The sequence below is a fragment of the Schistocerca gregaria genome, chromosome 7 (assembly GCF_023897955.1).
Source record: "Schistocerca gregaria isolate iqSchGreg1 chromosome 7, iqSchGreg1.2, whole genome shotgun sequence".
In the NCBI taxonomy this organism is placed as follows: domain Eukaryota; kingdom Metazoa; phylum Arthropoda; class Insecta; order Orthoptera; family Acrididae; genus Schistocerca; species Schistocerca gregaria.
Window position 1 is genome coordinate 348,960,274 of NC_064926.1, and position 15,828 is coordinate 348,976,101.

General features: G+C 37.9%; 1 protein-coding gene across 2 annotated transcripts in view; it reads left to right on the forward strand.

Moving 5' to 3' along the window:
- The first annotated feature begins 9,898 nt into the window (after positions 1-9,898).
- Positions 9,899-15,828, forward strand: part of LOC126281205 (ubiquitin-like protein 7) — a 65,283-nt gene continuing 59,353 nt past the window's right edge. Inside the window, exon 1 of one of the 2 annotated variants that reach the window (XM_049979943.1) lies at positions 9,899-10,559. In XM_049979943.1, the coding sequence (XP_049835900.1) occupies positions 10,418-10,559 (142 nt within the window). In that variant the 5' untranslated portion in view covers positions 9,899-10,417. The remainder of the gene's footprint in view (positions 10,560-15,828) is intronic. The other variant, XM_049979942.1, reaches the window with a different exon arrangement.

Consider the following 15,828-nt stretch of genomic DNA (forward strand, 5'->3'; position numbering starts at 1 on the left):
TTTTGTTTGCTAACTGTCTCATGTGTGCTTCAAAACTGGTTTTCATATCAGCAAAAAATTGTAGTACATCTGACATCGAGCATTCACGCGGTTGCGACGCTGACTGCGGCGCCGACACCTTGCGTGTAGCTTCGTCGTCTGTTGTTCCTTCACTACGAGATTCAAGTTTGTTTACACCTGCGCACGGTCTACGTTGTCTGGGTTGCTCATCTGTCATCTTAAAATTAGCTTAGTTACACCAAATGAGTCAGAAAAGATAATTTATAATTCTGATTTTCACTTGTCAGGCGCGCCAATGATTTCGCGTCCTGATTTCTCAGATATTGCTTGCGCATTATGAACAATTGAAAATCTAGCTCACGAAGATGCCAATATGGCAACTGGAGAGATAAAATAAATGAAAAATACTTATACAGCATTGAAACTGGTGCAGATAGCGGTCATTTCGACTAATTAAAATTTACAAAAATGGAAAATTTGGCTAATTATTTATACTATTTTAAGCCAAATGATGAAAAAAGGCCGATCTAATAACACAAGGAAGCAGAAATTTGGAAATTAAATAGCGTGAGGAAAAGAAAGGAGCGTAGAGAGGAAAAGGAATGAAGCATATAGAGTGAATGTTCACTAGCCGATTGAATGCTAGGTGTGCGAAGCTCAAACGTAATGAAAAGTTGTATTCACTTTAGTTGTGTTGTCTGCTGCTACCTACTGTTGTTGTGGATTTGTACTGTGGTTTTCTGCACATACGTCCTTTTTTACTGATTCTTTTGCTGTGTGCTTCCAAATTTCTTCCAGATGGTAGCAGGAAAAATAAAAAGAACAGATTAGTTTTTAGTTCGGGCGCCACATCTGGCTTTAGGAACTTGCTTATTCTGTATAAGAAATAATAGTACATAATAATAGTGATGCTCTTACTGTTGGTTGGTAATATTTACTGGAAAAGTACAACCTAACACTAGATTCCATACTTACGGCTATCCTGTGTGGCTGTTTTTCAGTAGAGAGAGATTATTAATTGATCACCAAAGCATCAGTTCTCGATTGTGTTCAGAAGACATACGGATTGATTATATCTTCACCTGAGTTATCGAAACGTTTGTATGTCGTTTCAAACAATTTTTACACAAAGTAAAAAATACAAATTGTGGCAAAGCTATGTAATACGTCTTAACATGTCGGCGACCGAAAGTACAAGGGATAATAAAATCTCTTGCATATTTCTTAACAAATAATAGATTGTTCTTTCTACTGTTTCACAGCTTCTCGCTATCAAGCGCTGCGGCAATGATTTTAAACATCTGCGCCCAGCATGTTATAGTGTTTATTTAGAGTATTTAAAAGCTGCACGCGCGTCTTGAAATAGGCGCACTTTTAAAAAAAAAACTACGTCTCTTTACTCTCACTTTGTCATGCTTGGCATCTTTACGAACTACAGCTCGTTGGCTGTCCTTTTCTTTTCTGACAAATACCTCATATGCAAAGTATCTGAAATCCAATAATATTACACAACCTAAATCTGAAAGAATAAGTATGCATGAACCTCCTCAAGACTTGCATTTGCTACAGAACCTGGTAGCAAACTTAAAGAACCAATTTCGTTGAAGATATTTATTGTACCTTCACCAAGTCAACGTTCATGTAAACAAATTGCTTTTATATATTTAAAATCAGACAAGAAAGTTGAAGCTCGTCTCTTTTAGAGCTTTTGTCACATGAGTATTCAGCATTTAATCCATTTACATTCCAGTGTATGACATTCGTACTTTCAGTTTTATTTATAATTTTTTATGTACTATTAGGAATCATTTAGATTCTTTAACATCCCCTTAAGCACTTACGTGTTTCCCTCATTTCTTATGTATAACAAGTATCAGTGAATATTTTACTAAGTGTTTTGGAACCCAATCTATTAAAATATAAACCATCTTACTCCAGACATTTATCGTTTAAGACTTTATTAAGAACAATAAATACACCTAAGTTGTTGCAGTGCTGCTCGATAATAGATTTTATTCTCGTTTGTACATTTAGCTCACTGATCTTCCATGTATTATGCCTCGTATTACAATCCTAGAAGCTTTTTAGAGGTGTCTTGACATTCGAATTATGTTTCTTGTCTCACTGACGATTTCTTCCTTGCTGCTACTCTGAAGAGAATTTGTCCCCATCTCTAAGAATACAGCTTTGTAGTTCCTGCTGGATTCGTCTCTTGAAGTTTCTTTCGACCATAATACCTTATTGAGATGTTTACTCATTTGTCGAGAGTTGATTCCTGGGCATACATCTATTTTTACATTTGGTACTTCGATTTTTTCATTATACTGTAGCCAACAAAGAGGAAGTTGTCTTTGACAATATAATTTTACTACTGTGCTGCTTATTTACTCTTTTGTCACATGTAACTTTTGTCCAATTACATTTATTCGCGGATTTACAATCTTCAGTTGATTCCAAAACTGTTACACATTCTTCTGAGGAACGAAAAATTGTATCACTCCAGTGTTTTTCGCGTATTTACCCGATATTAATGTTTTTCTCATTTTCATGTTTATTGTCCTTAACAGCTGGTGTTTTCACACAACTACAGTTCTCTTGACGCTTCAGATCTTCATTTTCTTCCATCAATAATCATATCTCTGTTTTCAAAACGTCTTTATCACTTAACAGCTCTTCTATAATTTCGTCTTTCGACTTCACTGCTGATGCTAAACGAGCGTTTTCTTGTTAGAAACAGTCAGAACATGACCATTGTAACACACAGAGCGATGTGACGCTGCACTCTAAATCCAGCGCCATCTTGGAAAGGAATTCTATGTTTCGAAAACTATTTCCAAATGGCGTCCACATCAAGTACCTGCAAATATGTTTCGAAAACATGTTTCAAGCTCAGTGTGCGCCAGGCCCTATGAAGTTGCTGGAGCTGGAGGCGCCGTCATTCAGCTGTCTTATTGACACTGGCTGTTGAAACCAAATAACTGTTAAAAGGGAAAATATTATTAAAAGGGAAACAGGGCAAGTGAGAGAATAGGAAGAGTGTGTTTCTATCAGACTCAAGGAAAAGCTTGTTAACAAAAACTCAGAAGTAGGAAATATTTTTAATAATCATTTTTAAGTGTTGTAGGAAAATAGGAACCAGGTGTTCGTTAGAAAATACAAGGTTGTATATGGAATTGGCAAAAACTATGCAATTTGATAAAACTGAAGTTCAGCCCACATCTCCTACTGAAATTAGGAAAATAATAAATTCACTAACAAGTAAAATCTCACATGGAATTGTCAGTGTTTCCAACACATTACTGAAACCTTGTTCCCAATGGAAAAGTAAGATTCTCAGTCTCAAATGTAGTAGCTCACTGAAACAGTGCATTTTCTCAGATAGACTGAAATATGCCATTGTTAAACGACTGCATAAAAAAGGGGATAGGTCTAATGCTAACAACTACTGCCCAGTCTCAATTCTAACAGCTTTATCCAAAATTCTTGAAAAAGTAATACATTCAAGAATAGCGTCACATATTTGTAAAAAATTAAGCACTATCGAAATGTCAGTTAGGTATTCGGAGAGGCTTTTCAACAGAAAATGCTGTATATATTTTTACTAATCTAATGTTAAATGCTCTAAACAAGTGAACATCACCCATTGAGATATTTTGTGGTCTCTCAATGGCTTTTGACTGTGTGAGTCATGAAATTCTTCTAGATAAACTGAAGTATTTAGGTATGAGTGGGACAGTTCACGAATGGTTTAATTCATATTTAACTGAAAGAATGCATAAAGTTGAAATTAACAGTACAGATAGTCTGCAATAATCAGTGGAGTCCTCTGACTGGGGTGGTATGAAGAATTATGTCCCATAGGGTTCAGTCTTGGTTACTTATTCTTCTTAATATTAATGGCTTGCACTTTGTGACCATAAAGAAGCAAAGCTGATGATACAAGTGTAGTAACCACATCCAATAAACAAGAATAATCTGAGGAAATTGTAACTAATGCCTTTCAGGAATTTACTAAGTGGTTCTCTGCAAATGAACTCTCACTAAATTGTGAAAAAAAACACAGTATTTCTGTTCTGTATAGTAAATGGCATAACACCATAGACAAATATAGACTTCGAACAGAAGTCTGTTGTCAAGGCAGAATATCCAAAACTGCTGTGTGTGTGCTTTGATGAGAAATTGAATTGGAAGAAATGCACTGATGATCTGCTGAAATGGTTAGGTTTAGCTACTTATGCTATGAGGATTATTGCAAATTTTGATGATAAATATGTCAGTAAATTAGCCTACTCCGCCTATTTTCATTCACTGCTTTCATATGACATCACATTTTGGGGTAATTGATCATTCATAGAAAAAGTATTCATTGCACAAAAGCATGTAATCAGAATAATAACTGGAGCCCACCAAGGATCACTTTGCAGACATATATTTAAGATATTCGGGATATTCACAGTACCTTTACAATAAAAATATTTATTTATGAAATCTGTTATTAATAACCCATCCCAATTCAAATATAATAGCAAAGTGCATCGCTACAGCACTAGAAGAAATGATGATCCTCACTATTCCTGGTTAAATCTGACTTTGCCACAAAAAAGGGTGAATTATGTTCCTACAAGAATCTTTTGTCATTTGCCAATTAGCATTGCTAACTAACATTTTTAAAAATCTAAAAGAATTTCTGAACGACAGTTTATTCTACTCAGTAGATGAATTTTTAGGGATGAAGTAGTAACTGTAAAAAAAAGAAGAAATCACATAATTACCGACTCTTGTATTCTTGATGCATGGAATAAGTATTAATGTAATGTGTTTTTTTCTGTTTTTAGTAGGCACTGGTGTTTCCTCTTATCCGGTCATATGGTGGTCGCACTACAGCTCTATTTACGAACCATACGCATAGTTCTTGTGTTTCTAATATTTTCATTCGGACTTACCATTTTGTTTGCACGTTTTGTTTTGATGTATTCTCTGTCTTCGGCCACTAGTATGGACATCAAGTAGTTATGTCTATATTAGTGATATATCTGTACTTGTGGCAGAAGACTGAGAATGCATCAAAACAACAAGTGCAAACAATAAGTAAGAAGAAAAATGTTTGTAACACAAAAAACATGCTTTTGTTTCATAAACAAAGCGGTATTATGATGTCCACGTGAGCAACGATAGGAGACACCAATATCAACTGAAAACAGGATGAACTGTAAGTTATCACTAGATTAGAATAACTTTCATTCCAATTGATCCATAGTGAGGAGGACCTCCAGGATGTAGAACATGTCAGAAAAACAATAATACATCACAAATATTTACAACTGAAACAAATAAGCTAATGTACCTTCCACAGGTCCCAAGTGGAATGATCGTCATTGTTTTAACGAACACTATATGAAAGAATCATTTTACAAACACTAATGCAATGAATTTAAAATTAAAAAAGTTTTATTTATTTATAAGGTAATAAAATGCAATAGAACTACTATAATACTTATTTACAATGAACACATTACTGCACTGAAATGGTGCGGAAGTTAGATTGTACTTAAACACACACACACACACACACACACTTATTTACAATGAACACATTACTGTACTGAAATTGTGCAGAAGGTATATATATATATATATATATATATATATATATATATATATATATATATATATAGGGTGAGTCACCTAACATTACCGCTGGATATATTTCGTAAACCACATCAAATACTGACGAACCGATTACACAGACCGAACGTGAGGAGAGGGGCTAGTGTAATTGTTTAATACAAACCATACAAAAATGCACGGAAGTATGTTTTTTAACACAAACCTACTTTTTTAAAATGGAACCCTGTTAGTTTTGTTAGCACATCTGAACATATAAACAAATATGTAACCAGTACCGTTTGTTGCATTGTAAAATGTTAATTACATCCGGAAATATTGTAACCTAAATTTGACCCTTGAGACCTCCGACGTTCAGTTGCGTGTTGTAACAAACACGGGCCACGGTCTGCGAGCAGCATCTGCAGGGACATGTTTACGACGACGACCGTTTTTACAAGTGTGGCTGTAGTGCACTGTTGCGGTTTGGTCTAGATGTAGCAGTGTTCGCATGTAGCGCTTGTTACTATTGTTATTCTGCATTTGTCTCCGCACGCAGACTAACTGTAGTACACCATGTTACCAGACGTCTGTGATAGTGTAGTGTTGTAGGAACTGTGACCATGGTGTATTCGATCTCTGAAAAGGCGGAGATGATACTCATATATGGCGAGTGTCGACGAAATGCAGCTGAAGCCAGCAGGTTGTATGCAGAACGGTTTCCGGACAGAGAGCAACCAACGTGCTGCACATTGCAAAACATCTACCGCCAACTGTATGCAACAGGTATGGTCGTAGAACGTAAACGGGTCCGTAACAGGCCCGTCACAGGAGAAGCGGGTGCAGTTGGTGTGTTAGCTGCTGTTGCCATGAACCCGCACATGAGTACACGTGACACTGCTAGAGCACCGAGCGAGGTAGCGCAGTGGTTAGACACTGGACTCGCATTCGGGAGGACGACGGTTCAATCCCGCGTCCGGCCATCCTGGTTTAGGTTTTCTGTGATTTCCCTAAATCGCTCAAGGCAAATGCCGGGATGGTTCCTCTGAAAGGGCACGGCCGACTTCCTTCCCCATCCTTCCCTAATCCGATGAGACCGATGACCTCGCTGTCTGGTCTCCTTCCCCAAAAAAACAACAACAACATTGCGAGAGCCAGTGGACTGAGTCAAAGTAGTGTCATGCGCATACTGCATCGTCACCGCTTTCACCCGTTTCATGTGTCGCTACATCAGCAATTATATGGTGTGACTTTAATCATCGAGTGCAATTCTGTCAATGGGCATTAACAGAGAATGTGTTGCAGTTCTACCTGTTTCCGATGAAGCGGGTGTCACAAATCACAGGGCAGTGAATCTACGGAACATGCATTACTGGTCCGTGGACAATCCTTGCTGGCTCAGACAGGTAAAGCAACAGCGACCGTGGACTGTAAATGTATGGTGCGGAGTCATTGGCGACCACCTCATTGGTCCTCACTTCACTGCAGGGGCCCAACAGCTGCAACATACATCGCGTTTCTACAGAATGATTTGCCAACGTTGCTCGAAAATGTCCCACTGGAAACTCGTCGACGTATGTGGTATCAGCATGATGGTGCACCTGCACATTCCTCAATTAACACTAGGCTGACCCTTGACAGGATGTTCGACGGGCGTTTCATAGGACGTGGAGGACGCATAAATTTGCCAGTATGTTCTCCTGATCTTACACCTCTGGACTTCTTTCTGTGGGGTATGTTAAATGAGAATGTGTAGCGTGATGTGCCTACAACCCAGAGGATATGAAACAAAATATTGTGACAGCCGGCGGCGACATTACACCAGATGTACTGCGGCGTGTACGACATTCATTACGCCAGAGATTGCAGTTGTGTGCAGCAAATGATGGCCACCACATTGAACATCTATTGGCCTGACATGTCAGGACACACTCTATTCCACTCCGTAATTGAAAACGGAAACCACGAGTGCACAAGTACCTCACCCCTCATGGTAATGTACATGTGCGTCAGTGAAAAAGACCAATAAAAAGGTGTTAGCATGTGGACGTAATGTGCTGTTCCAGTCTCTTCTGTACCTAAGCCCCATCACCGTTCCCTTTGGATCCCTACGTAATTCGGTGCCCTCCAATATGCACGATCGAACAGCGGAGGAATGGTACTCAAGTGTCAACTTTAGGTTACAATACCTCCGGATGTAATTAACATTTTACAATGCAACAAACGGCACTGATTACGTATTTGTTTACATGTTCAGATATGCTAACAAAACTAACGGGGTTCCATTTTTAAAAAAAAACTAGGTTTGTGTTAAAAAAACATACTTCCGTGCATTTTTTTATGGTTTGTATTAACCAGTTACACTAGCCCCTCTCCTCAGGTTCGGTCTGTGGAATCGATTCGTCAGTATTTGATGTTGTTTACGAAATATATCCAGCGGTAATGTTAGGTGACTCACCCTGTAAATACGTTGGTTTTACTGAGAAATTCATCAATGGAGTGAAAGGAGTTGGCCACCAATAAATCCTTTAGGCTGCTCTTAACCTGAATTTCATTGGTTGTTAAGCTTTTTATGGCTGCTGGCAAGTTATTGAAAATGTGTGTTCCTGAATAACGCACACCTTTTTGTACAAGAGTAAGTAACTTTAAATCCTTGTGAAGATTATTCTTATTTCTAGTATTGATTCCATGAACTGAGCAGATGGTTTGAAAAAGTTAAATATTTTTAGGACAAATTTCATTAAGGAATAAATATATTGGGAAGCAGTAGTTAGTATCCCTACTTCCATAAACAGGTTTCTGCAGGATTTTCTTGAGTTCACACAACATATAACTCGTACTGCACGTTTTTGTGCCCAGAAAACTTTTGCTTGGCTAGATGAATCCCATGTGACATGTGACATTATGGAATAAAAGTAAGTATAGTATGCCAGCTTTTTCATTTTTATATCCCCTATGTCTGACCAATTCGCATTGCAAATAGAAATTTGTTAAGATGCTTCAGCAGTTCTGTAGTGTGCTCATCCCAGTAGAATTTATTATCAAGCTGTAATCCCAAGAATTTAACACTGTCCACTTCTTCTATCTGCTTGTCATTATATGTTAGGCATATACGCGTGGGACACCCCTTGCAAGTTCTGAACTGCATGTAGTGTGTTTTTTCAAAATTTAGTGACAAAGAATTGTCTAGGAAGCAGTGATTAATGTCCACAAATATTTTATTAGCCGATCTTTCTAAGATTACACTTGATTTGCTATTTATTGCAATGTTTGTATCATAGCCAAACAAAACGAACTTGGCATCTGGTAATGTTACTGATGAAAGATTGTTGATGTACAGAAGAAAAAGTTTATGCCCTAAAATGGAACCTTGTGGGACCCCATATGTAATTAGTTCCCAGTTGGATGAGGCCTGATAGCTTAATACACGTCTCTTTCCTAATAACGCCATTTGTTTCCTGCCAGAGATATAAGATTTGAATCATTTTGCAGCATTTCCTGTTACACTTTAATATTCTAATTTACTTAAAAGGATACTGTGATCCACACAGTCAAATGCCTTTGACAGATCACAAAATACACCGGTTGCCTGAAGTTTTTGGCTAATGAATTAAGTACATTTTGTGTAGGTAGCCTTTCTAATATCATAACCCTTTAGAAACCCGAACTGCGATTTTGACAATATTTTATTTGAGATAAGATGGTTACAAAGCGAATTGTACATTACTTTTTCTAAAATTTTTGAGAATGCTGGAAAAAGTGAAATTGGACAGAAATTTGATGCTATTTCTTTATCTCCCTTCTTAAACAGTGGCTTAGCTCAAACGTTCAGAAAATATTCCACTGATAAACCACTGGTTACACAGATAGCTTAATATGTTACTTACCTCATAAACACATTCTTTAATTAACTTTGTTGATATTTCATCATACCCGCTAGATGTTTTTGATTTTAAAGTTTTCATGGTGGAAATTATTTCTGTTGGGGTAGTGAGGGTCATAATGATATTATGGAAGTTATTTGAAATATCTGGTCTGAGGTATTCCATAGCAGCATCTACAGAACCTGACAACCCCATCTGTAACAGTTACAAAATGTTTGTTAAAATGTTCTGCAATACTATACACATCTGTCACCAATAATAAATCATTTACTCTTAATGCTATTTGTCCCTCTTCGTGTCTGATTCTACCATCTCCTCCTTCACTATATCCCATAATGTCTTTACTTTGTTATCTGATATGACTCTCTTTTCCTTGTAATATTTACATAAAAAGCAAGCAATGAGCTGTTTTATTATCCCGAATAACACATGTCACAGCAAAAGTGTATCATAACTGTAGCACTGATGATGCCCTAAAGTGAAAAAGGCGAAAGGCAGCTGGGAAATAAAACACTGTGCAACAAGAGAATGCGTTTTTATATACAAAACAAATATTTTTGCGCTTTTTGCGGAGGATGACCGCGCAGAGACTCTTGTTAATGCAGCGCGGTTTCTTGTGTCTTGCTGGATTCGCTACGAATTGGTCAACTGGAGTAACAAAAGAGTTTCCAAGTCGAATAAGTATCAAAATATTTTTTATTTTAAAATACAGGGAGGTTGACGCCAGTTTAGTGGCGTCAGTAATAAGATCTTTGGACATCGTCATAAACACAAACAGACTACATAACTTCAGATTCATACTTCATAGATTGGAAGATGACAGAAAATGTAGCAGTTTAATGTTTGTATATGAGAGGTTTAGATTGACTATCCAAATTGAGGTGCTACAACGATAGTTCTCGTACTGAATACAACAGCAATTTCTAGAAATGTCAAGAATAGTGTTTGGTATCAGACTTTCACCCAATACATATCAGCGCGTTAAAATTGAAGGGATTGATTTGGAGTGTACTGTGGACCACTTGAAACAAGAAGCTTCAAGAGTGACAAATTTACCGAAAAGCTTTCTAGGTAAGTGTTTGTATTGAGGCAGTAGAATATTTTAATATTAATTGTCAGTTATGGATAATGCCTTCGTAATGTAGTCATACTGGAGATGATGGTTCATTGTCTTTTATGTGAGAAACTTGTTAATTCGGTACTCAAAAACGGTACCCATAATTCAACCTGTCATCATCATGGAATGCAGAAATTTGTACTGGGCTGTTCAGCATTTTGTTAAGAGACTGTTAGAAATCACAACAAAGTCAGGATTGTTAAATTGGCACATTAGGGAGGGAATGTTTCTCATATCTCTCTGTTCTGATGTATGCCAGACGTCTAGTTATCAGAGGTGAGCTTCAGCGATATGGCCAAACAAACTACTGTAACTTATCATGACGTTGCAGCATCCATTGTTAAGGTAATTTAGATTTGCACGGAAAAAATGATTAAAAAGATGACTTTTCGTATCTATAAATAGGCCTACATATGCGATAACATAAACGTTGGGATATGGCGTGTATTGACACTGAATGTACTGTGTTACATCTGAAACAACAATCTTGAAGATTGTCAAATTTGTGTAGAAGCTGTGTAGGTTCCGGTAAGTGTTTTAGTTATGTAGCACGTCTTCCTTGGAGTTCACAACCATGTTTCGCCTGTTGATACTCAATAGCAAGTATTAATAAAATAGGCAGGCATTTCCCGTTTTAAGAAGGCGATTAAGTAATTTTTCTGCTATTGAGACATTCGTTAATTTTCTGATCTTTTTACATTAATGTCTTCCAGTATGTTACAAGCCTTGACGCCCCAAACCCCTATTTCTGTGGCTTGACTATTGGTCTTACTGTTAGCATAAGAGATCTACATTTTACTGCCAATGTGTGTCGTAGTTTAGTACATATTTTCGAAAACATTTTGTGAGAAATGGTAATCAGTTCTGCTTTTGTACTTAGGAAAGCAGTCTAGATTGCACAAATCACATAATTATTAGTGACCGGTTTCAGTCCAGTGGTGGACAAGCCTCACCTTTACTCCAAAGCCTGATTTGTGCGGAGGGGTCCACGGAGCAGGAGATGCAGAAGTCTCCAGGTGATGTCAACAGTTGACAGAATCTGGAGATGTTTGCGATTCCTGCTCCTTGGATCCATCTGCACTTTCCGAGCATTGTCTGAAGATTGTTTGCTTTTGGATTAAAACCAGTCACCAATACATATGATTTGGGTCTAGACTGTTTTTCTTAATACATTAGTTTAGTGCACTTGTGTGTGTGTGTGTGTGTGTGTGTGTGTGTATGTGTGTGTGTGTGTGTGTGTGTTGCAGTTCACATAATTAATATTTGCTATTAGTTCAAGGTAGAGGACATGCAAGCGTATTGTCTGGGATTACAAAGATGTTTCCTTTGGCTATGTTGTGTACTGTGTACTAGAGGAACAGCATTCTGGTCATACGCAAAGTGTAATATGTTACAAGTTTTCCGTTTTTGTATCTTAACAACCACTGGTAATACTATGTTTCATTAGGCTACATAGGTTAGTGTTACTAGATAATTTTTATTTATTTATTTATTTTAAGGCAACTTAAGTTAGTAAACCTCAGCGTGTGCTCCTTTGGTAGCTCAGAGAATGCCAAGCCAGTATTCCAGTCCCTGCCAGATGTTTCATAACGTGTTCTGTCACAGTAATCACAGCAGTTTGTATACCAGCCTTCAGTTTGTCGACGTCAGCAACTGGTGTGACAGAGACTCTGTCCTTGATATAGCCCCAGAAAAAGAAGTCAAGGGGCATAATGTCTGTAGAGGGGAGTAATATCCGGATCGGTGGATTGGAAGGAACAGTCCAACACCATGGCCACCCCACGCTCCAGACATTACGCCCCTTGACTTTTTTTTCTGGAGCTATATCAGAGACAGAATCTTCGTCACCCCAGTTGCTGACGTCGACGAACTGAAGGCTATGATACAAGCTGCTGTCGGTACTGTGACAGAACACGTGTTACAAAACACCTGGCAGGAACTGGAATACCAGCTTGACATTCTCAGAGTTACCAAGGGAGCACACATTGAGGTTTACTAGTCTAAGTGGTCTTAAAAAGAAAACTAGTAACACTAACCTATGTAATGGCATAACATGTAACTTATTATGTCAAATGGTTGTTCTGTTATAAATTTTTATAATCAGGGCAAGACTTTGTGCTCACCCTGTATTTCCTATGTACTGTAAAGAATTCAAAATTAATAATGACATGGCCCCACATTGAGAGGCAAAATGTCATAAACTTCAAATTAATAATAAGGCTTCATGCTGGACTCTAAAATATAATTAAATGGAATTTATTATTGGCATGCTTTCTTGTTGAGCACTAAAATGAAATAAATGAAGGAACTGAAATGAATTTGCCCCACATTGGGTGCCAAAAATGTAGTAAAAATTCCAATTAATTACAAAGTAAGGAAACATTTACATTTATTCTTATAATCTCTCTTAAGACATCAATACAATAATCGAAGTTGGCAGTTTATCAGGAAGTGGGTGTAACTCTGTAATTTTGCTTATTGGGGGGGGGGTGGGTGGAGAGAACTAACCACTTTCCACTTTATCTCAACACATTACAGACAGTGTTATATGCTTCTGCAGCCCATTTGTGTGATCTTGGCACCATGTGTCAGTCTCCTACTGTATTTCTTGCAGTGTCTTGTGACCATTGGTTGAGAGCCAGCAGCTTTCACCTTCATGTGCCACAACTTTGGTTGCACCACCCTAAGCATCTTAACTCCATCTGCACTTCTTGTGTAATGACTCGACAGGCAGAAGACCAATGTGGTGCTATTGTCCTTGAACAACTGAGAGGTCACTTGCTAGACCCATCATGCTTCTAGCATTTAATGCCAGCAGTAACTGGCTCACAGAGGCCGTAGCCATTTCATATATTAAAGCTTATTTAGGACAACAAAAACACAGATTTTAAGAATTCAAGTATTAGACCGCAAGAAAGACGGTCCAACATGGAGTGGAAAATAAGGATATCGCTAATTGCTATTAGATATTAGAATGAATGTTATGATCAGACACAGTCTAAAAGCGGAGTAGAAAATATTCTGACGCAAGGTAAAGTCCCTACTCTTTATGAGTAGCAGTGTGTGAGTCATCTTTGACGTTTTATTCAAAAGAGTCCCAGATAGATCTGATTGCTCTGCAACTGACTGATGGATCTGAGTGAATAATTGATCTCTAGGTTTCCACTCCTCGGTGGTTTTGTTCATTTTCCCCCACTCTGTCCTTCAGGTCACTGAGTTTTCCATCATGTTGTCTTTGTCATTAATAGGCTCAATTTGCAATGCCACATAAACAATTGCTGCTGGGTAACCTCTCCTGTTAGTCTCCATATAGGGTCCCAACTTCACAACATTGTAGTGGAAAGTCCTTGGGCAGCAGCTAGCTCGAAACCTTGAGAACTTCACCGTCCTTCCTATCCTGTGTCCTATTGTGGCACCTGGCTGCAGATTTCCTACCAGCTTACCTGCTTGATTTTGTTGTGAAGACTACTGAGAATTCCAGCAGGTATTTTTCTTTATTCCTGAGCATTGAGAAGGGAAACTTTTTGCTTTCAATGGAAATGATTTTAAGCCCTTAAGGGGATTACGTACATCCTATACCCACAGTGTTAAATTTGCAATATTGGTGACATATTATCTTGGAGCCTGTGACAGATAGAGATTTGAAGTTTTTGCGATATATAGTATCACTCCTTTTCTGATTACTGAACCAGAATCAAAATGTACAGAGAAATAATTAGCTAGTTATCATTTTTTTAAAAAAATATTGTTCAGTATTTTCTTTTAAAAGTCCACTTTTTCTTCTGTAAGTAAAAAACGGCTAGAGGTAGAGATGTTTTGGGAGGTTCAGTAGCTGCAGTATACTAAGTGGTAACATAATGTAAAATTAGAGATATGTACCTGTAATAGTTCCTGAGATAATGGGTCAAATAATTTTAAAAATGTCACTTCTGAAAAACCAAGTTCAAACATTTTATTTGAAATTAACTTACGCATGGAGGCATGCCAGCTTCTAGAAACAGCCAGGCCCATAATTAGCATTATCTGAATCCTGTTCTTGACTATCCTGCAAACCTAGAAGCTTGCTTCTTTTCCTGCCTCTTGTTTCTTTAGTCATTTCCTGTGCTGCACGCTGGGCTTTCATGATCCTAAGTCAATCCATTCGCTGAAAGGTTTGCTGTGTGTTGGCACCTGGAGTGATACCAAGTTCCTCTAGTACACCAATTCTTCCCTCTATACCATCATTAAATGTTATCCAGCATCACAAACACCCAAGCATAGAGTTTTCCTTCCTAAAAAGACAGTTTCTGGTATGTGGGTCCAAATAACATTATTGAAAGACTCATTCAGGTTTTGTGTTCGACCATGGAGACATTTGGAAAGGTCAGGATGAGCTAATTCTCTATATATTGGTTTAATAGCTTCCATCACTGCAGATGGTATGCTATTTTTGTGCCTAATTGTTCCTCGCTACCCACTGCCTGAGCTTTGCGGTACATGTACCATGAATCAGCACCAGTGGACAAAGACCATGTATAAGTGTATCATCAGTGGAAGAAAGTAGCCCACACTGCTCGTTTCATCCCTTGTAGGTCATGTGTATGGTTTCTTATTGCCATTCCATAATAATGCTGGAGTTCATCAATGTTGTGGTCTGTAAGTCTTCCTTTACCATTTAGAGTCTTTCCATCTGCTAACTTCTCTTTTCCTTTTGTCTGCTTCAGTTTTCAGAGACGTGTTCCCTTCTGTTTTTGAACGGGGCCCACACATTCAATCTTAACAATGTGCTTATTACCATAAGGTTGGCTTTCCACTACTGATTTGTAAGTATTTGAATCACCATTCCCCAAGTACTCGGTGTCACACACACCTCTCTCCTGTTGTGAACGGCTGAACATAGAAACAACTGCAATAGCTTCAACACCCCACTAGTTCCCTCATAATTATTAGCACAATTTGTTTTATAGTTTCACTTGTTTCATCAACTGGTTTACATTGATGACAGTATTTAGTTAGCACTTCAATGTCTAAAACTTTACCTGTGTCAACACTAGTTCTACAGTTGCAACTGCATTTTTTTTATATGTGACCTCTCTTCTGCCATGTGCCATCAACTGCCACAGATAAGTCTGTTGTGTTATTTAATTCTGCTGCTTCTTTAGCAGCAGCGTTCATAGAAGCAACAGCAACAGATTTGCCACATTCACCAATTACTTCTGTGTACTTACTTGATCTGGTTTGTGG